The sequence below is a fragment of the Microcebus murinus genome, chromosome 18, assembly GCF_040939455.1.
Source record: "Microcebus murinus isolate Inina chromosome 18, M.murinus_Inina_mat1.0, whole genome shotgun sequence".
Taxonomy (NCBI): Eukaryota; Metazoa; Chordata; class Mammalia; order Primates; family Cheirogaleidae; genus Microcebus; species Microcebus murinus.
Window position 1 is genome coordinate 3,374,680 of NC_134121.1, and position 21,687 is coordinate 3,396,366.

At 61.7% G+C, this 21,687-nt stretch overlaps 1 protein-coding gene across 1 annotated transcript in view; it reads left to right on the forward strand.

The window, feature by feature from the left end:
* The window catches only part of KCNJ12 (potassium inwardly rectifying channel subfamily J member 12), a 39,580-nt gene extending 18,553 nt beyond the window's left edge, over positions 1-21,027 (forward strand). Inside the window, exons 2-3 of the mRNA XM_012737915.2 lie at positions 9,554-9,675; positions 16,593-21,027. Coding sequence (XP_012593369.1) covers positions 16,649-17,950 — 1,302 coding nt within the window. The 5' untranslated portion in view covers positions 9,554-9,675; positions 16,593-16,648 and the 3' untranslated portion in view covers positions 17,951-21,027. The remainder of the gene's footprint in view (positions 1-9,553; positions 9,676-16,592) is intronic.
* The last annotated feature ends 660 nt before the right edge of the window (positions 21,028-21,687 follow it).

Consider the following 21,687-nt stretch of genomic DNA (forward strand, 5'->3'; position numbering starts at 1 on the left):
CCTTCTCTGGCCCCTGGGGCCTCTGGCGAGTGCACCCGTGCCGGCCCTGCAGTCCTGGTTGGCTGGCAGCATCCCAACACCAGGCCAGACCCCTGCAGCCCCCACTGCCCTTAGAGCCTTGCACGGTCCCTCTAAGGGGCTTCTGTGCCCCTCGTGGGATAACTCTGAGGCATGTCTTACACCCAGGGGCTGGAGCCAGGAGCCCGTGGTAGTGACCTGCCCATCAATGCAGCCATTATTGGCTGCTGCCTCGCCCCCGTCTCAAGTCCCCGGTCCCCTCCCAGGGCTTCCTGGGATCACCTCCCAGGTAAACTGCTGGATCTCAAATCCAGAGTCAAGGGCTGTTTCTGGGGAAGGGCACGCACCTGTGTCCCAGGCCTGGTATCTGTGCGCATGTGGACACGTGGCCATGGGGCCAGAGCAGGAGCACACATGTGCACAGTGCATGGCAGTGTGTGTTGCAGCCTGTCTGGACACTGTGCGTGCACTAACACCATCAGTCCCCAGCAGCCACGCCAGGGAGGCGAGATGATCAGGTCCATTTCACGGATGTGGAAACTGAGGCAAGGGTTAACCCTATAAAAGTGTGCATGGGGGGGTGAAGGTAGGGCACACAGGGGACTGGACCAATCATAGGAAAAAATCCAGGCCCCCACTCCTCCCACACCCCTCCCCCGCAGATATGAGGATGGAGGTGGGAAGTAGCCTCATTAATTTTCTGTTTTTGAGACAGAGTCTCAAGCGTCATCACAGCTCACTGCAACCTCCAACTCCTGGGCTCAAACGATCCTCCTGCCTCAGCCTCCCGAGTAGCTGGGGCTACAGGTCTCACCACCACGCCTGGCTGATTTTTTATTTTTTGTGGAAACAGGGTCTTGCTGTTGTCCAGGCTGGCTAAGTCACCCTCAGACCCTGCAGGGCGTAGCTGGTGTTCCCCACGCCCAGTTTCTAGCCACGTACCCCAGAGGCTGGGTGCACATGCCCGCTCAGGGCACCAGGCCGAGGTGCTGGCTGACCACGTGGCCACGGGCCGCCAGATTCCCTTGCTGAGCCTCTGTCTTGCGCGTGCAGCAGGCGCAGCCGAGGCAGTGTGCCGGACGGCTGTTGAGAGGCGCGCAGAGTGGATACGAGGTAGCAGCTCCTTCCTTCCCGCTCCAGGCAGGAGAAAGCTTTTCTGGGGTCTCTCCGTGGTTGTCCCACCTCCTCTCTGAGCACACACGTGCTGGTCACACCCCTGCTACAGGACAAATGCCCCAAATTTATCTTATCCTCCTAAGACCAGGCTCAGAGAGGGGCCACAGCTCAAGGTTACACAGACGCCAGGCCCCGGACTCTCCAGCCTGAGCCCCGGCAGCACCTACCTCCCCATGTCAACAATTAGCTACCACCCAAGGGATGGGGGAGAGGCAGGTGGGAGCCAGGTAGTCAGGGAAGGCTTCCTGCAGGAGGTGGTCCAAGCCAGGGCTGGAGAGGCTGTGCTTTGTCCTAGAGACATAAGGTCCATGTGCGTGATCAAGTGCTGGGTCTCTGTTCCTACAGCCCTGGAAGCCCTGAATTCCCGCCCTGGCTCGGGTGCACACCTGCTGTGTGGTCCTGGGCAGGGTGCTCACCCGCTCTGAGCCCCAGTCTCCTGCCTCTGTCAAAAGGAAGGACAGTGTGAATGGAAGTGTCGTGCGCCACACTGCTGGTGTTCCTGACACACTGTGCACATCCCCGTCTACTGGGGTAGGAAGGGCGTGCGTGTTGGTAAGAGGTTGGTGCGAGGCGGTGTGGGGTCAGAATGTCCTTGTTGGGGACCTGGTCGCCACCCTCTAGCCATGGGGCACCTCGGTGTCCTCACTGCGACCGTGCCATAGATGAGGGAAATGCCTGGAAGGCAGATGCTGTTCCTGCCCTTCCCTGTGCATGGAAGTGCTTCCTCAGGTCTCTGTCCTTGGGGACCCTGGGAGTACGCGGTGGGCCGCCGTTGGAGGCAGCCTGGAGTGGGGAGCAGGTGCCCTAGCCTCCTGCTGTCACAGACCTCGCCTTCCCCCAGCCCCTCTGCCACCGGGAGCCTCCCCCAGCCCTGCTTCCCGCCCCAGCCCGGCTCGCCTGGGCGGTCCGGAGCCGTCCCTCTCTCCCGCAACGTCTCCCTCCCTCCCTCCCTCTGCCGGGGACAAGGAGCAAGGCTTGCTGGCCTCTGCGTGGAGTCGGGGCTCCGAAGAGACTTGTCTGCAGCACGGACAGACGGACGATGGATGAGGCCCAGTCTGCTGTGGTCCCTGCTCAGCTTCCTTCCTCTGAACCGGCATGCCGAGCTGGTACTGTGCCGGGGACACCTTTGACATCCACGTTCTCAGAATAACATGTTTGAATGCACAAGAGAACCCACATGGGCTACAAAGGAAACCAGGAGTGTTGAAATACTTATCAAAAGAGCATTTTAAAATGTGTGATGCAGCAGTTCACATGCTGCTGCCTTGTGAGTGCCTTAACTGTCCCCACGGAGAAGCTCTGGGCGGGGCGGGGTCTGCGTCCTGGGAGGCGGGGGCCCACTCTGCGTGCCCACGCTGGGCGTGTGTCGCCACTCGTCCCGCAGAGGCGCTGGGGGAGGGCAGAGCCCGGCTCCATCCCTGGGCCCCAGCAGGAACTTCTGGATGGTGCTCCATGTGGCAGGGGCCGCAGAGCCTGCTTCTGCCCTGCGGGGCCTGGGCACCAGGCCTGCTTGCAGTTAGGATCCCAGCCAGGGGGGGGAAAGGGTCAGGGGTCACCTGCGCCCCCAGCCCCCACCTGGCTGGAGTGAGTGTCTCTGTGGGGTCCTCCCCATCTCCCCCAGGCTTGGCTTGGAGAAAGCTGACACTTCCTGCCTGTGGGCCCAGCCTGCTGCCATCTGCTGTGAGCGGTTCATAAGGGAGGCGGGTGGGAGGCCCCTGCCCCAGCCGCAGCCTTCTCACACAAGGTGAACAGGAACCTCGGTGGCCTCTCACTTGACAAATGGAAACTGAGGCCCTGCCTGCTGTCTTGTGATGCACACCTCAAGGGCTCTCTCAGGGCACGGGGACAGAGCCCTGGGTCCCCGTCTTCTCATCAGCCTCACCCAGGAACTGGCCCAGGGCCCCTGGGGGAGCCAGACCCAGCCCCCACCCGCAGGGGCCCTGGAGTGTCGGGGAGACTCGGGGAGGTAGGTCATCGCACCCCGTGGCTTGTCAGTGCGGCAAGCACAGGAGGTGGGGCTTGGTGGTGGGTGTTGCAGGACACAGGAATTCGAAGGAAGATGGGGAGAAGGGCCTTTGGGAAGGTGTCTGGCTGTGGCCGGGCCAGGCGTGGCCAGTGTGTCCTCTGACCGCCGTCTCTGGAGCAAGGGCCATCATCCACCGGGGGGTGAGAGGAGGAGGCCAGGCACTCCCATCTGTGCAGCTGAGTGTCTTCGGCCGCGTCCTCTGCCTCTCTGAGCTGTCAGCTTTTCCCGCCATCTGCTTGCTGTCTCTGCCCCGCCCCGCACCCCCTTCCCCCGCACCCTCGGCTCCAGCCCCACCGCCCTCTGTTCCCGGAACACGCAGAGCAACATCCCAGTCTCAAGGCCTTGGTCCTTGCAGTTCCCACTTCCAGAAGGCTCTTCCCACGCTCTCTCCTCGCCAGGGCTCGGATCCAGTGCTCGCCTCTGAGACACGGGCCCTGGCCCCAGAGCAGTCTGCACCTGTTTCTGGAAGCACTCGGATAGGGTCCTCAAACTTTAAACGGGGCCAGTTACTGTCCCTCAGACCGTTGGAGAGTGCGGCGCACATTCCACACGTGCGCACTGTGGGCCCGGGACGAGTCGGCTGCTAAGCAGGACAGGCAGCGGCAACAACACCCGGCAGCCGGATGAATGTCCTCGGCGGGCCGTAGTTTGAGGACCCCTGCACTCAGGTTTTTGCCTGTCTGCTGCCCCTGGAAGGCGCCCCAGCACAGCAGAGGCTCGGGGTGCTGCTGAGTGAGCAGGTAGCCCTGGGCCCTCGTGCCATAGCGGGCAGCAGAGTCAGGCAGGCCCGAGGCCTTCTTGGGCCTTGGCGGCCCTCAGATCTGCGAGGAGCAGTAGGGCCCTCGGGTGGGGTGAGGAGCCTCAGCAAGCCCACCCTGCCTTCCTGGACCCCATCTCTGAGCTCAGCCTCCTGCCCATGCCAGGGTGGACCCCAGAGCCCTCAGACATCTGTCAGGCCCTCCCAGGGGATTTTCTGAAATAAGGCCAGATTTACAAAATGGGGAAGGAAAACAAAGGAAGCCTTCCTGTGTGGCCTTGGGCAAGCCACATAACCTCTCTGAGCACCCGTTTTCTCACCTGTAAAATGGGACTAGTCATACCACTTATCTTATGGGGGTTTGCTGAGTTAATACCTGGAGATTGCCCAGCTGGGAACTTCCTGTTCCCCCAAGTCCCCTCATCCAGCTCTGAGCCCCCCCTCACCCTGGGGAGTCACAGGCCCCCTTCGGGCCTTGCTGGACCCATCCAGGTGGGAAGGGATGAACAGGTAGATGTGGTGGGGGCGGGGGTAGCCCGGGCAGCAAAGGCTTCTGTCTTCCTCACAGCTGTACGTTTTTCAAGCTTCAACTTAATTTGAGTCTCAGACATTTCCTGAGAAGTGTGCACAGGAGGGACACACAGCAGCCTGGGGCCAGAAAGACCACCAAAGAAAAGGCTGGCACACTTGCCAACATGAAATGTCTGCGATGTTGTTTATCAAAACCCAACACAAGTAAAATAAAAGGTAAATGATAGACATCTGTTATAAAAAGGATTGATGTGGCCAATATATAAAGAGTTCTTATAAATCAACAAAAAGGGACACAGTCGGAATGAACAGGGGCTAGGCGTGTGTTCCCAATGTGCCGGAAATGTCCACACCTCAGACCCTCCGTGTGAAATGCCTTCCTCTAGTTTCCAGAATTCGAGCCAGAGGGAAGCCTCCTCCATGAAGCCTCCCAAGATTTTCCTAGGCCCCCTCCTGCTTCTGAGTGCCCCCGAATGCTTCTTGGGCCCCTGCAACTGAGTGCTTGGCTTCTGCTCGTTTCATCAGGGAGTGTCCCAGGTGAGGAGACCCAAATTTCTTTGACAGAGGAGAAAATCAGGCACAGAGAGGAGCTGTGCCCAAGGTCCCCAGTCTGGGAGACACAGAGCTGGGCTTAGCACCGGGTGTCCTGCCTCTGCTCTTTGCTCCAGCACCAACTGCCCAGTGAGCTGGCCAGGCCCGCCTCGCTGCAGCCTGGGGCCAGGTCTGCATTTCTTCATAACGGGCTGGGCCAGCGTAAGGCCTGCTCAGGCGGGGGCCAGGATGAGGGCCGCAGGCCCCGTAACCCGATTGCCCTCTGCAGGGAATCATGCCACCTGGATGGGTCCAGCGAGGCCCGAAGGGGGCCTGTGGCTCCCCAGGGTGAGGGGGGCTCAGAGCTGCATGAGGGGACTTGGGGGGACAGGAAGTTCCCAGCTGGGCAATCTCCAGGTATTAACTCAGCAAACCCCCATAAGATAAGTGCTATGACTAGTCCCATTTTACAGGTGAGAAAACGGGTGCTCAGAGAGGTTATGTGGCTTGCCCAAGGCCACACAGGAAGGGCCATATTGTCTCAGAACTCTTAAACTTTCAAACCCTCTTACGGCCTTTGGGATCCCCACTGCCCTTGGGATCCAGTTTAAGTTCATTGGTGTGACAGCCAAGGCCTCGGTTTCTCCATCTGCCTGTGTAATGCCTTGGCCCCGTGCTGGCCCAGCGCTCATCACACGTCCACCGCCCTGTTGTTAGGGTGATGAGGGTGTGCCCCTCCCTTCCCCACACCCCAAATCACTTAGGGTCCAGGATGTGGGGGCTGGAAGGGCCCCTGTGGGGCCAGCCTCCCGGTTTTTGGACAGGGACGGGACACGCAGAGGCAGGGAGAGCCTTGCTGGAGGCCGCTGTGCCAGGAGCAGAGACCTGCACCCGACAGGCTGACTGAGTGTCCCTCACCGTGCCCCAGGCACCGCGGCTCCGGCTTTTCACGCACATGGCCCCAGGCAGGCTGTCTGCACCTGCTCGCTCTCCCGCCAGCTTGATGGACGCCCCTCTCCCCTCCACTGTGTGGGCACCTCCCCTGGGCCCCTGGGACACTGGTGGCTTTGGTCCTGCGTGCTGCAACTGCTGACTCCCCCCTGTCCCCGGCAAGGCAGGGTGCCCCACACAGCCAGGTGCCTGCTGCTCCCTCTTCAGGTCCTTGGTGCCCAATGTGGAGCCTGGCATTGAGTGGGCCCTCAGGAAAGGTGGGCTGCAGGGGGCCAGAGAAGGACACCTGGCCCAGGTCACACAGCAAGTGGGAGTAGAACCAGAAGTCCCATGAAGCCTTCAAGACTCTGAAGGCCCCTTGCTCCTGGGACTCAGACGAGCCTAGGGATGGGGCAGTGTCTGCAGCAGCCACCAAGGGGCTCCTGCTCCCGGGACCTCGGGCCAAGGACACCCTGTCCTTCCCCGCCCCCCCCCCCCTGCAAAGGATGTTCTCAAGATAAAAATATCACCGGAAACATTCCCCGGTGTTTGGTGTGACTGTCGTCCACCCTGAAGGGCCAGAAGCTCCTGGCCTGGCCTGGCCTCGCCTTGGGGCTCACAGGGTGGACATGTAACCCCTCTGGCCACTTGGTGCAGACTGTCCCAGGGTCAGTGCTTCCAGCCACCGCTTTCTGAGCACACCCTCCGGGCCTGGCATGCCCTGGGCATAGAGGAGCAAGGCAGCGAAGCCCTGCCTGGGGCTCGTGCTTCCCCTGGGCCATGGCCTGCCAGGGCAGTTTCTGAGGACCCCACCAGGCCACGAGGCTGGCCCAGGCACTGCTCTCAGCTGCCCACATGGGTTTCGGAGCCTAGAAGCCTCTCGTGGAGGACGCTGGGGAGGATGCATCACTGTGTGGCCTCTGCCAACGCCAGGGACAGGACCTAGTTTACCTTCATGACTGTCTCCTGGGGTGTGTGTGGCTCCCCATTTTGCAGATGGGGTGTCTGAGGCCAAGGGAAGGGCCCCCAGTGAGCTACAGGGTGGCCAGGCCCCTCTAGGGAGTGCTGACATTGAGGATGTCAGCTGCCACCTCCCTGGATCCCTGTTGGGGCCAGGCCCTGTGCCTTGCCCACACCCCCCGCCACCGCACTCGGTCTCAGCACGTGCTCTGGGAGGCCAGGGGGGCCTCAGAAACCTTGTTTTTCAGAGGAAGCTGAGCCTTGGGAAGGGGCAGTGACTTGCCCTGTCCAGTGGGCAGTCTCAGCCCCAGCCTTGTCCAACAGGTTTGGCACCAGGGAAGTGTAGGGGTTGGCCCGGGCCCTTCCCACCCTTACTGGAGGCTGTGGTTCAGCCCATGCTGCTGGGGCCCTCTGTCACATGGAAGCATGCCCCCACCCACCCTGCCACCCTGTCCAGGACTGTGACCACCACCTGGGAATCGACTGGGGGACTTGGAAGGGGTGAGTCCACTCTGCAGGCTGCTGTGGACACTGCTGGTGGCAGGAGGAGCATGGGCAGGGTGTCCAGAAACCTGGGCTCTGACCTCCTGGCTGCCACCCACTGGCTCCAGGACCTTGGGCAAGTCTGCTCTGAGTCTCAGTTTCCCCTGTGTGCAGTGGAGCTGATTTTGCATCCCTCATAGGTGAGAATGAACCCAGCTGGACCTGCGGGTCTGAGGGAAGCCCTCCAGGAAACAGGTGGTAAGGGCAGAGGTTGGGAGAGCCTGGGCAGGCCGGGCTAGGTGACCTACAGACAGTGGGAGGGGCCGATGGCCTTACCTCTGCCCGCCCCTCCTGGCTCTGCAGAGCCCTGTGGCAACATCCCATCTCGTGTGCCCGAGCTCGGCCCCAGGCGAGCAGGGCTGTGAGGGCAGGCCCGGGCTCCCGTCTCGGCTGTGGAGACTCCCAGCTGCATGGCAGTTTGTGGGGCTTCCTGAGCTGCTGCTCACACTCCGTTCTGAGAGTGAAAGACCGAGAGGGGCAGAGCGCTGGCCCAGGCAGCTGCTCAGGGAACAGTGCAGTGGGCTGGGCACTGGGGTGGAGGGTGAAGAGGGCCTGGAGGGCCACTGGAGAACACACGGGATCCCCCTACAGAGTAAGTTCAGAGAGGGGAAGTGACTCATGCAAGGCCACACAGCTTGTGAGAGGCAGAGCTAGGACTTGAACCCAGGTCTGTGTGTCTCTAAACCACTGTCGCCTGCCCTGGCAGGCTTATGATGTGGGATTGACTCACCAAGTTTCCGTAGTCCTAGCCAGAAAAGCCAGTGTGGAAAACCTGCCTTGGCCTGTAACCTTGCGAAGGGCGGGGCCCGGTGCACTCGGGCTGGGCGGGGGGAGGGCGACAAGCATCTCAAGCAGCTCACCTCTGGAGGGTCTCAGAGCCCCTTCCCACCGTCCTCTCTCCTGATCTTCATAGCACACTGGAGAGGATGGTAGGGGGCCTCTTTGACAGATGGGAAAATTGAATCTTGAGGATCACAGGGTCATTGGTGGGATGTATGTGCACCCAAGGCAAATCTCTGGCAGATTACTAGTGTGTACCCATCCATATAGTGAGCCATGTGCATACCCACTCATCTGTCGAGTCATCTGTCCCATTCACCCAAACACTCCATCCATCCATCCACCCACTCATCATCCACCCATCCATCCCTCTTTCCCTCAAGCCATTCATCCACTCATTCGCTCATCCCTCCTTCCATCCTTCATCTATTCATCTACCTTCATACCCATTCGCCCATCCATCCTTACATCCATTCATCCATCCTTACATCCACTCATTCACCCACTCATCCCTCACCCACCCGTCCACCCACCCACTTATCCATCCACCCATTCATCCATCCATCCTTCCACTCATCCATCCATCCGTCCACCCATCCATCCATCCACACATCCATCTATCCATCCATCCATCCATCCACCCATCCATCCATCCATCCATCCACCCATCCATCTATCCATCCATTCATCCACCCATCCATCCATCCATCCATCCATCCACCCATCCATCTATCCATCCACCCACTCATCCACCCATGCATCCACCCACTCATCCATCCCCCTACCCAACCACCTGTCCATCCACCCAGCTGTCCACAGCTGGCTCCAGGGTTGGCATTGGGAAGGCTTTGTAGGTGGTGGCTAAGAGCATAGGCTGAGGGCCTGGGTTCTTTTTTGACCCTAGGAGAATTGCCACCTTATCTATCTCTCTGAAATGGGTCTAATAAAAGCTCTAACCTTGTGGTTGTGTGAGGATTACATGGGATGACATACATAAAACACCTATGATAGTGTCTGGCATGCAACAGGCACTTGACAATTGTCAGCTGTTATTTTCTCTGAAGACCCATCCTGTTCTACCCATTCATCCATCCACCCATCACTGGATGTTTGTTCTGGACAGGGCTCGGAGGCTACAAAGATGTGGGGCATCAGAGGTGCAGGCTGGAGGCTCCTCCACCTCCCATGGGCCAGGAGAAGTAAGCAGAAATGAGGGTTCATATGGAAATGTCTTACTTGTGAGCCCCTCTGAGAAGAGCAGCACCGTCTGCAGTAACGTGGTTTTGCTCTGTTAACTTTAGGATGCTCTAGTGTCTGGATCCTCCCCAGCTGGTGCCTGGGAAATGGCAGCGACTGCTAATTCAGCCTGGAAGACTGTCACTTGCCCACTCAGCACCATCACTTAGAAGATAGAATTCAAGAGGTAAGATTAAAGTCACTGATGTGCACCTGTGCATCTAATCATCTATTCCACCAAACACTCATCTGCACACCACCCATCCACCCACCCCAGCATCCACCCATCCACCTATGTCCACCGCCCATCCCATCCACTCATTAGATGTTCCCTCCACCCATTCATCTGCTCAGCCATCCATCCACCTGCCCTCCACCCACCTAACCCATCCATCTATCTGGTCACCCCCATCCACCCACCCACCCATCTCCCAGCCTGATTTATCCATCCATCTGCTTGACCACCCACCTGTGCACATATCTGTCTGCTCATCCATTATTCCATCCATCCTCTGCTCAGCTGCCTAGTCTTTCATCCTTTTGTCTGGCCAGGGAGCATTTCCTGGGGTCTCCTTTTTGTCAGGGCGAACTCCAGACTCTCTGGGCCTCTGAGGTTAGTCAGAGATGGGGCCTGGACAAGATCAACTCCAATATAGGTTAGAAGGTAGATTTTGGCCCTAGCAGGGGAAGCCCAGGGCTGGAGACTCGTAAAAGGCCCCGTGGAAGAGGAGCAGCAGGAGGAGCGGAAAGGGGCGTCGTGCCGCGGGGCCTCCAGGAGGGCAGGCTGGGGTCCGGGCCTTGGCCCTGGGAGGAGGACCCAGGGGAGAAAGGTTCCAATACAAGTCTTAGTGGGAGGTGATCCCCAAAGTGAGGAGGTGGGACAAAGAGGAGAGGGAGCCCACAGGGGCGGGTGGTTGGGACGGCTACTGCTGGGGTAGCTGAGCCCGGCCTTGCTGGGAGGTGGCGCGGAACCCGCCTTCAGTGTCATCCATCCCAGGGGCAGTTTCCCGGGTGTTTACCCACCTGCTCCTGTCTGTCACTGACTGAGGGCTGCTCTGGTGGCACCAGCTCCCCAGCCTGCCCTCCACAAGGGCAGGGCAGGCTCCAGTGGCCAGAGAGAGCTTTGGGGCAGAAGACACTGGTGTTGGCCGTGGGAATTGGGGCTGGCAGTGAGGGCCGGGGTACAAGTGGGCACTGACCACCCGTCCCCCACACACACCAGCGTGTCACTGAGCCCCAACTTGGCACCCAGGTCCTGCCCTGCAGGCTGTGGGCGAGGCAGGGGCTGTCTGAACCCATGCTGGGCAGTCTGGCCTGGAAAGGTGGTCGGGCAGGAGAGGCAGTGAGAAACAGGGCTGCTGCCCCTCCCTCTGCCTCTCCCCGCCGCACGGCACCTGGCCCCGCTGGCCTGGCTGCTGCCCCTTGCAGCTCCGGGGTGCCCAGCACCTCCTCGCCTTTGGCTCCTGGCCCTGGCCGGCCGGCCGGAACGCCCTCTCGACACCCCGAGTGCCGGTCTCACAGGGGCGGCAGGGCCTGGCACGAGAGACACGCTGCAGTGCAGCCTGGCCCGCCTCGAGGCCTCGGTCTCCCGACCCGCACGGCGAGGACTGGTTGCCCGGGCCCTCCGCGAAGCCCGACGGACGGCGACTGTCAGGAAAGACGCCGAGGCCGCGCCCACGCAGACCGGCGGTGCTGTCTGCTGTGGCGCACGCGCGCCGGCCCCTGGCACTCTCGCTGCCGAGGGTCTGTGAAGTGCGGCTGTGGCAAGGCAGCGAGCGCCCCTCCCTGCACGTTCCACCAAGGGCGAGCGGCCCAGGTCAGGGTGCTGGCGAGGGCCCTCACACCTGCGCCGCGGAGCCCGGCCGTGGAGTGCCGCGGGCAGTCTGCAGGTCTCGGCAGCAAACGGGGTCGCGGGGCGGAGCCTGAGAGGAGCACGGGGTGGAGGGGCACTGGTTGTGCCGCCGCCTCCAGGCTGGAAGCTCCACTTCTTAAAGGCTGTGTGACCCTTGGCAAGTGACGCAGTCTTTCTGAGCTTCGGTTTGCTCATCGGGAAAGTGGGGATAATAGTCACAGTGTTGTCGGAGGGATTAAGTGAATCACTTCGCAGAGCTCTTGGAGCAGCACCTGGCAGGTAATAAGTGCTCTGTAGGCGTCGGTTGCTGTGCTTGGGCCTCGGAGGCATCCCCGCCGTCGGACGGGCCCTGGGGTGGGGGCTGCCCGCCCCTGGTCCTGGTCTCCCCCAGGCACTGTGGGCCCCTCCACTGTCCCTTCTGGTCAGCACTTTCTTGACATCTGGGAATGCTGTCCCAGGCCTTGCCCTGGTCACCTCCGGATGTCACCGAAACCTGAGGAGCCCAGAGCCTCGGGGGAATGGGCATGAGGCATCCTGCTCCATCCGGAGGCACCTCCCGGTGACTCCTGGGCCCCACCCTCGGTCACGTGGCAGCCGTCACCTGTCGGTCTCCTCTCTATAAGCTGCCGGCCCAGGCCCAGCCAGTGCCCAGGCAGTCCGACTGCGCGGCGCAGCATCTCCAGGCTGTGCCAGCAGGGAACCACCGCACTCCCAAGGTCTGGGTCTGGCTTCGCCGTCCCCGGTCTCCTGCCATCCCCGGGGTCTGCTGGGCCTGCGCTCCCTGGGGCTCCAGTCTTGAACCGTCTGGCTCAGGTAGTTGCCCCAGCGCCTCTGTCCTGCTCCCCTCCCAGACACCCTGGGACCCCACTGGCCAAGCAGGGCTCTGCAGAGGACTCTTTTGACTATAGCCTTGGGCTACGTGACCTAGGACAATTCTCTTTCTCTTCCTGCCTCAGTTCTCCCATCTGTAAAACAGGGAGCTGGAGTCTTATCTGATCTCACCTGCGCACCCTGTTGAGCAAGAGCCAGCCTGGCCTGCGTGTCCCCAGTTGAAGGTGTTGGCTTATATTTCTTTTATTTTTGAGACAAAGTGTCACTCTGTTGCCCAGGCTAGAGTGCCGTGGCGTCAGCCTAGCTCACAGCAACCTCAAATTCCTGGGCTCAAAGTGATCCTCCTGCCTCAGCCTCCCAAGTAGCTGGAACTACAGGCATGTGCCACCATGCCCAGCTAATTTTTTTCTATATATATTTTTAGTTTGCCAATTAATTTCTTTCTATTTTTAGTAGAGACGGGGTCTCGCTCTTACTCAGGCTGGTTTTGAACTCCTGACCTTGAGCAATCCTCCTGCCTCGGCCTCCCAGAGTGCTAGGATTACAGGCGTGAGCCACCACGCCTGGCCTGGCATTTATATTTCTTAAATTGCATCCTTGTGAAACCTCGCCACACCTGTGTTTGCACAGGAGTGTTCTTGGAACACTGAGTTGTGGTGCTGCACTTTCTACCCCTGTGTCCTCTTTGGGGTCTTTCTTTGTGGTGCAGTGTTCACCAAGTGCCCAGTGAGGGTTCCCATTCCCCTCGTGCTTGGGGTCTCTCTCACAGAGGGATGGGGGCGTGGAAGGCTAGGCACCAAAACCCCGGGCTCCAACTCTGTCTCTGCTACTCAGTTTTTGGGGGACTTTGCACAAGTGACTTTGATCCGAGTCAGTTTCTGGCTCTGAGAAATGGGGGAGCGGGGTATGAACTTGACCTTATTGACTTTCTCTGTGGTTCTAGAAGGAATGTCAACAGAAACGAGGGTTCCCAGGCCTGCATGACACCGTCTGGGTGGGACCCAGGTGCCCAGCCCTGGCGGAGATGCCAGGAGCCACCGCAGCACCCTCACCTGCCTGGTGCCGGGCCAGGTGTGTGCTGCCAGCTGCCGGGCGCACGTGCAGGCTGCTGTCTCTGGCCTTTGATTCCTGTGATTCTGTTCCCTGCAGGCCTCAAGCTGCTCGGAGCACGGGCTGGAGCAGCCATGACCCGTTGGACGTCCCTCAAGGCCCCAGGGCCACACAAACCCGCCCCCTGGGATCTGGTGTCCTCCCGCCGGCGTCTGAGTGCCCCAGCCTTGGCTGCCTCCTGCCGGAGGGCCTGGGACTCTGGGGCTGAGCCGTCTTCCCAGCTCAGTCCTGGGCGCCCCGCCCAGCTCCCTGCCTCCTGGCCCAGGCGGAAGCGGCGTCCTGCATTACAGCCTCAGGCCTCAGCCCCTCAGACCCATGGTGAGGTGGTCACCTGGAGCAGCCCTGGGGGAGGACAGCGGCTGGGGCCTGTGGAGGGAAACCTTGCATTGGGCAGAAATGGTTTGGATGTCGCTCTCCTGCTGGTGGCTGTTTGGCTTGGAGGGTCCCTTCTTCCGTTCAGAGAGTAGATGTCATGACAGTAGCCACTTCGGTTGTTGAGAGGATGACCGGAGAGCACTGCTGCTGTGTCTGGCCCCCGGGGGTGCCCAGGACCTTGCCTGTTCTCCCTGTAGTCCTCTCAGGCAACGGTTGCTGTGAGTGCCTCGTCCTGCCAGGCTCTGAGGCTCTGCAGCACCCGTGGCTGACAGCGACCCTGGGGGTGCACCAGTCTGGCTGGTCCCTCAGGCTCCACTCTCACTTGTCTCCCAGGTGGTTGGAGCACAGGTCAGAAGTTGTGCCTTCTCCGAGGCCCTGGCTAGTGTGGACAGACCTGGGCTGAATCCCGGCATGCCGCCCCTGCCTGTGGAACTCGGGCAAGTCACTGCCCGTTTGTGAGCCTCCACATCCTTGTCTGTAAAGTGGGTGGCCCCCTCACCCCTCCCTGGAGAGCCCTAGGGTCTGCAGGTGGCTCTGCACCTCACAGGGCCCACAGTGCGTGCCCGGCCACCCTGTGACCTTCTCCTGGGGCCTCAGTGTCTTCCAGGCAAAGTGGCTGCAGGCACTCGAGGGCCCAAGGCTTCGGCTGGCTCCGACCTAATGGTGCGACCGGTGGGGACTGGGGGTGTGAGGGGTCCCCATAGGTGGAGAGGGGCTCGTCCAGCTGCTCAGCGTCCTGCCCACCCTGGCAAGTCCCAGGTCTGCCCCCTTCCAGCTCAGCCCAGCCCAGCCGAGGCAGGCTGGGGTCCAGATGGAGTCAGTGGCCACAGGGCTAGGCTCAGATGCCCCAGCCTGGCTCCGACAGGCGGGGTGGGGCCTGTGGGGCCGGGGAGGGACGGCTGTGGCCTGTGTGTCCCACTGAGAGTGGGCTTTGTTCCGGCTGCCGCGGGCCTGTGCGGGCGGCGTGGCGTGTGCCAGTGTGTGCAGCAGGCTGGGCCTGGCCAGGTGCTCTGCACAGCGGGCCGGCGGCGGTGATGGGAATAGGTGGCACTTTTGTGTGCTCCCCACGTGCCAGGATGGTGGCCCTGCCGTCCTGGTTTACGGATGAGGAAAGCAGGGCCCAGGAGGAGGGCTGGGCGGGTGGCCTGTGCTGCACACCGCTGGAGCCGGCGGCCACAGGTGTGGCGTGCGGGTGTCAGGAGACTGCATGGGGTATCCCCAGTGGGGGGGGGTGGCAGGCCCCCCGACTCCAGGTCCTGGGGTGGGACAGCAAGGAGCAAAACAGAAAGCTCCCTGCCCTCAGGGAGTGGCGGTCGCAGGTTCTCTTCCTCCTGTTGCCGGCACTGTTCTGTCCGGGGCGGCGCTGGGCGCTCGTCAGGGCGGGGACCGGTGTGCAGCCCTCCTGTGGCACAGGAAGGCCTCCCGAGATGGCCAGGGCCTGAAGGCGGCCATGCAGCAGGAGGACATCTGGGAGGAGAGCGTCCAGGGTGGGTTTGAGGGACGTCTAGGGACACGGGCTGTACAGGGTGAGCGGGAGAGGTTGGGAGGCAAAGTCCTGTGCAGTCCTTATGTCCCCGGGGGCACTCTGGCTTTGAGCAGAGGAGGGACAGGTCTGACTCAAATTCCACGGGCCCTCCATGGCTGCCGTGGGGACTGGGGCCCGGGGGTGGGCTGTCGGGGTGGCTTGAGCCCTGGTCCAGGTAGGCAGTGATAAGGATTCAGGCCGTGAGGGTGGGAGAAGGGGTCAGATCCTAAATATATTCTGAAAGCAGAGCCCTGGGTGGGAGTGAGAGGCGTTCAGATGGATCCAAGGATCTTGGCTGGCGCTGCTGGGAGGGTCGCGAGATTGTTCTCCACACCGAGAACGTGGTGTGGGCCTGAGTGAGGTGGCCAGACTAGAGCTCACTTGTGGGTAGGTTGGGGTGGAATTGTTTCTGGTCGGGTCTGGGTGCCAGGGTGGGGGTGGAGGAGTGTTGGGACCACTGTCCTCTGTGTGGTTGCAGACCCGCTGTCCTCTGTGTGGTTGCAGACCCGCTGTCCTCTGTGTGGTTGCAGACCCCTTGTCCCCTGTGTGGTTGCAGACCCTCTGTCCTCTCTGTGGTTGCAGACCCGCTGTCCTCTCTGGGGTTGCAGACGCGCTGTCCCCTGTGTGGTTGCAGACCCGCTGTCCTCTGTGTGGTTGCAGACCCGCTGTCCCCTGTGTGGTTGCAGACCCGCTGTCCCCTGTGTGGTTGCAGACCCACTGTCCCCTGTGTGGTTGCAGACCCGCTGTCCCCTGTGTGGTTGCAGACCCGCTGTCCTCTCTGTGGTTGCAGACCCTCTGTCCTCTCTGGGGTTGCAGACCCTCTGTCCTCTCTGTGGTTGCAGACCCTCTGTCCTCTCTGGGGTTGCAGACCCTCTGTCCTCTCTGTGGTTGCAGACCCTCTGTCCTCTCTGTGGTTGCAGACCCGCTGTCCTCTGTGTGGTTGCAGACCCGCTGTCCTCTGTGTGGTTGCAGACCCGCTGTCCTCTGTGTGGTTGCAGACCCTCTGTCCTCTCTGGGGTTGCAGACCCTCTGTCCTCTCTGTGGTTGCAGACCCGCTGTCCTCTGTGTGGTTGCAGACCCGCTGTCCTCTGTGTGGTTGCAGACCCTCTGTCCTCTCTGGGTTTGCAGACCCGCTGTCCCCTGTGTGGTTGCAGACCCGCTGTCCCCTGTGTGGTTGCAGACCCGCTGTCCCCTGTGTGGTTGCAGACCCGCTGTCCCCTGTGTGGTTGCAGACCCGCTGTCCCCTGTGTGGTTGCAGACCCGCTGTCCCCTGTGTGGTTGCAGACCCGCTGTCCTCTGTGTGGTTGCAGACCCGCTGTCCTCTCTGGGGTTGCAGACCCGCTGTCCTCTCTGTGGTTGCAGACCCACTGTCCTCTGTGTGGTTGCAGACCCGCTGTCCTCTCTTTTTCAGGAGCCGCCCGGCCAGGAGCCAGCCTGGGGGCGAGCTGGGGCGCCCCCACCCCCGGGATGACTGCAGCCAGCCGGGCCAACCCCTACAGCATCGTGTCGTCAGAGGAGGACGGGCTGCGCCTGGTCACCATGTCGGGCGCCAACGGCTTCGGCAACGGCAAGGTGCACACGAGGCGCAGGGTCCGCAACCGCTTCGTCAAGAAGAACGGCCAGTGCAACATCGAGTTTGCCAACATGGACGAGAAGTCGCAGCGCTACCTGGCCGACATGTTCACCACCTGCGTGGACATCCGCTGGCGCTACATGCTGCTCATCTTCTCCCTGGCCTTCCTTGCCTCCTGGTTGCTGTTCGGCATCATCTTCTGGGTCATCGCCGTGGCGCATGGCGACCTGGAGCCGGCCGAGGGCCGGGGCCGCACGCCCTGCGTGATGCAGGTTCACGGCTTCATGGCGGCCTTCCTCTTCTCCATCGAGACGCAGACCACCATTGGCTACGGGCTGCGCTGCGTGACGGAGGAGTGCCCCGTGGCCGTCTTCATGGTGGTGGCGCAGTCCATCGTGGGCTGCATCATCGACTCCTTCATGATCGGCGCCATCATGGCCAAGATGGCGCGGCCCAAGAAGCGGGCGCAGACGCTGCTGTTCAGCCACAACGCCGTGGTGGCCCTGCGGGACGGCAAGCTCTGCCTCATGTGGCGCGTGGGCAACCTGCGCAAGAGCCACATCGTGGAGGCCCACGTGCGTGCGCAGCTCATCAAGCCCAGGGTCACGGAGGAGGGCGAGTACATCCCGCTGGACCAGATCGACATCGACGTGGGCTTCGACAAGGGGCTGGACCGCATCTTCCTGGTGTCGCCCATCACCATCCTGCACGAGATCGACGAGGCCAGCCCGCTGTTCGGCATCAGCCGGCAGGACCTGGAGACGGACGACTTCGAGATCGTGGTCATCCTGGAGGGCATGGTGGAGGCCACGGCCATGACCACCCAGGCCCGCAGCTCCTACCTGGCCAGCGAGATCCTGTGGGGCCACCGCTTCGAGCCCGTGCTCTTCGAGGAGAAGAGCCAGTACAAGATCGACTACTCGCACTTCCACAAGACCTACGAGGTGCCCTCCACGCCCCGCTGCAGCGCCAAGGACCTGGTCGAGAACAAGTTCCTGCTGCCCAGCGCCAACTCCTTCTGCTACGAGAATGAGCTGGCCTTCCTGAGCCGCGACGAGGAGGACGAGGCGGACAGAGACCAGGACAGCCGCAGCCGAGACCGGCTCAGCCCCCAGGCCAGGCATGACTTCGACAGACTGCAGGCGGGCGGCGGCGCCCTGGAGCAGCGGTCCTACAGGCGGGAGTCAGAGATCTGAGGCCGCTCAGGTGCAGCGTCCCCCCACCCCCGCCCAGGAGGGGCCAAGTTGCCCTCCGTGGGGGCCCCCAGGGTTTGAGCTGAACCGGGGGCCACGTGCCCCAGGTTGCAGACTCAGTAGCATTTTAGTTGCTTTATGTTTCTTCGCGGTGGCCTCGGAAGGTGGGCAGGAGAGTGGGCATCCAGAGCGGGTGGCCCCGGCTTCAGAGCCAGTGCAGGGAGGTGGCAGGGAGGTGGGAGCCAAGGGCTTCTGCCTGAAGACAGAGCTGCAGCTTGCCTGCAAGTGGCTGGGCGGTGGGCGCAGCCTCCGCCGTGGGAGGCTGCAGGCTTTTAACTTGGGGAGAAACACCGGGTTTCAGCTTTCTCAACCTTAGCTTGGGAAAGACTGTTTACAAAACAAAACAAAAAAAGTAACGTGATTGAAAAAAAATTTTTTTAATTCTTGGGGGGCAAAAATGACAATTAGAATTCCATGAGTCTGCTGGGATGCAGCAACTGGCTGGGAGCTCCAGAAGGCTCCCGAGGAGGAACTGGCCTCTCCCCTGGGTAGGGGCACAGCCCCTAGGGCAAGCTCGGTGCTCCAGGGCCTGCACTTCCAATGGGGGCAGACTCGGTTCTGTTTGTGACAGAGAATCCAAGACCATGTTAACGATCATAATAAAAGCTTTCTACTGTCACTAGGGTGGAGGGTGGGGGCTGGGAAGAAACTGGTTTGAGGTTTTTGAGTTTGACTTTGTACCTTAGAGGTGCGTCTCAGGGCCAGGTACGGGACCTGCTGTCGAGGGTTCACCCCCACCCTGATTCTCACATTTCGCTTCTCTCTCCATTCTGCCCGGGGCCTCCACCCCTGCCCCGTGGGGGGCAGCTGGGAACCACGGGAGTGGATGGCTCCTCGCACAGGGAAGTCAGGATCCCAGACTCAGAGCAGTGGGTCAGCCCTGTCCCCGCTGGGCCCACAGGTGAGTCGTGCCTTAGAGACTCCAGGTGTCCTGCTTGAGTTGTCCTGTTCTTTTTGGGCTCTCTCGTCTTTCCCCACCCCCACTGCTGAAGCCCCTGCCAGCCCCTCTGTCTGTCTTGGGAAGCCAGCAGCACGGGGGAGCCCCGGCCGCACACAGCCAGCCCTGGTCTGCTGCTGAGTGGCAGGGGAAAGATCTTAGGGAAGGACAGGGATGTCACGCCTCCCACCAACTGAGATGCTAGGGAGTGTCCCCTCATTCAAAGCTGAATTGAGAAACTGGCCATGGGACAAATAATTCCTTCCTGCTAAGACTTGAGGGCCTTTCCTGCACCCCTGCCCCCACAGTCCAAGCACTGTGGCTTCTTGTCAGGAAGAGGCTCGTGTCACTGGCTGTTGGCTCTGCCGGCCGTCCTGTTCTTGGCAGCTGGTGGGGCCAGGCCTCTGCTGAGGAAGCCCACTCTCCCTGCACTGGGCCCTTGCGAAGGCCGTGTCTCCTGCTCTAACACATAGACAGCTCAGAACCAAGAGGCAGCAAGGACTCTCTGGCCCAAGTGGGGAAACTGAGGCAGAGAACACAAGGGGACATACAAAGTCACAAAGTGCGTGGGTGGGGCAGGGTGACAGGGAGGGGCTTTGGCCTAGGGTGGGGCTCCTGCCTCTTCCCTCCTCCTCTTCCCCAGCCACAGCTGGAGGCCTCGCCCGAGGGTGGGGCCATGGGGGTCTAGACCCGGCTGCCAAGGCTGTCAGTGGGACGGCCCAGAGACACCCACACCCCATGCCCTGAGGAGGCCTGACTCCATACCGCTCCAGCCTCAGACCCCACTGGCACGTCACCTCTCAGGATCTGCCGGCAGGCTCGGCTCTTTCCCGCTCCGGGCCTGGCCCTTGCCAGAAGCCTGGCCGGCCCTCCCTGCCGCGGCTCTGGGCGCTGTGGTGGAGTGGGTGCATGAGCACTCGGTGCTCTTCCACCCCACCGACGGCCAGGCTCAGGGAGGGCGGCCCGGGCACTCGGTGCCAGAGTAGAGGCCCGAGCCCGCGCTGCCCTTGCGGGGCGGGCGGCCAGGCTCCTGCTCCTCCGTCCAGAGCAGGGCCCTGGCCTCAGGTCCCCAGGCCGCCCCAGCCCTCTCTGCGGCCTGGTGCGCTCGCCTCTCGGGCCCTGGCAGGAGCGCATCCCGACCCCTTTCATCACGCCAAAGGCAGGCAGATGCTGTGTTTTCAAACTCTTCTGCCCTCTTTCTTCCTTCCCCGGTATTTGATTATTTATTTATCTATCGCTCGTGCTAAAGACCAAAATAGTCTCCCTCTTTAGTGCACCTGAAGCGGGAGGGCAGGTGGGAAGAGCCAAGAGCAGGAAGACTTGACCCCGGGGAGGGTGCAGCCATGCAAGTGCTCGCCCTGGCCTGCCCGTGGTGGCGCGGTGTGCACGCGCAGCTCTCCACTGTGCGACTGCGTGGGAACGCAGATACGTGATGTGTGCGTGTGCAGGTAGTTGCGTGTCCGTCTACCCACAGGCGTGTCTGTGTTCGTGTGTTCTATGTGGGGGCTGGGCGCCCAGCCGTCAGGTTGGATGCTGGCTACAGACGCTGGCACGGTTGAGCCCAGCAGCTCCCAGCCTGTGCCCGATTGTGCGTGTCGGTGTGTGACTGGAGCTTGTGTCCCGGGGGGAGGCATCTGGAGGTGAGCACGTATGCCTGGGTCATGTGTAGGAGGCCGTGTGTGTGTCTGCGTGAACACATGTATGTGCATGTGTGTGCGTGTGGGGGGCCACGGTGGCGGACATCGTGTGCACCTTGGGCTCGCTGCTCCCAGCATGGTGGCCGCGCCCCGAGCTTCTGCTGGTGCTGTGCCCCGGGTCCCCGCCCGACGGAGGGTCCTGGGGGCGAGGAGCCTCTGTCGGGAGGCCCTGCACTGGGTGTCTGCCCTGCGTGAGTCACAGAATGTCAAATCTACTTTAAACGGTAAAACCGGAGAATTTTCATGTTATTTTCAATTCATAGCAGTATCTAAAGACTTAGGCGATGAGACTAGACCACATTAAATGCATTTTGATCTCTTTAAGGCCCACGGTGTTGAGATGTGTGTCTAAAGTCCTCTGCCCAACTGCGCTGCATGCTGCCAGGCCTGGGGCTTCCTTGCCCTGCACTGGGCGTCGGGGCTCCCCGGGTGGCGGTGGGGCTCCCCGGGGGGCGGTGGGGAGGTGGGGCTCCCTGGGGGGCGGCGGGGCTCCCCGGGGTGCAGTGGGGCGGCTGGGCTCCCTGGATGGCGGTGGGGCTCCCCAGGGGGCATCGGGGAGGTGGGGCTCCCCAGGGGGCGTCGGGGAGGTGGGGCTCCCTGTGGCGGCGGGGCTCCCCCAGCTGGGCGGGCAGTGGCAGCTGCGGAGCAGGCCACAGGCACCTATTCCCACAGTGGCGCCCCGAGGCGCTCACACTGCGCCTCGCTCTGGGCACGTGTGGGAGGCCTAGCCAGGGTCGGGGCTGAGGAAGAGTTTCAGAGCATGTCTGTGTTGTCTCCGCTGAGATGACACGTGACAAGATGGGCCTGGTGGGCTGGGGGACGCGCACGGCCTACTTTCGGGAACTGGACCTTCAGCTCTGCCGGGGCCAGACTCTGGTGTCCCTGTGGTCTTCTGCCAGAGGCCCTTGGGGAGCGAGTTCCTCCCCTTGCCCAGACGATTTCCACGAGTGGAGCTGCTCCACAGCTCCGTGTCGGCCGGGATGGAGACGTCCTTCGTTCTCCTGGACTTACGGTGAGGGCTCCAGACCGCCCTGGGCAAGGTGCCC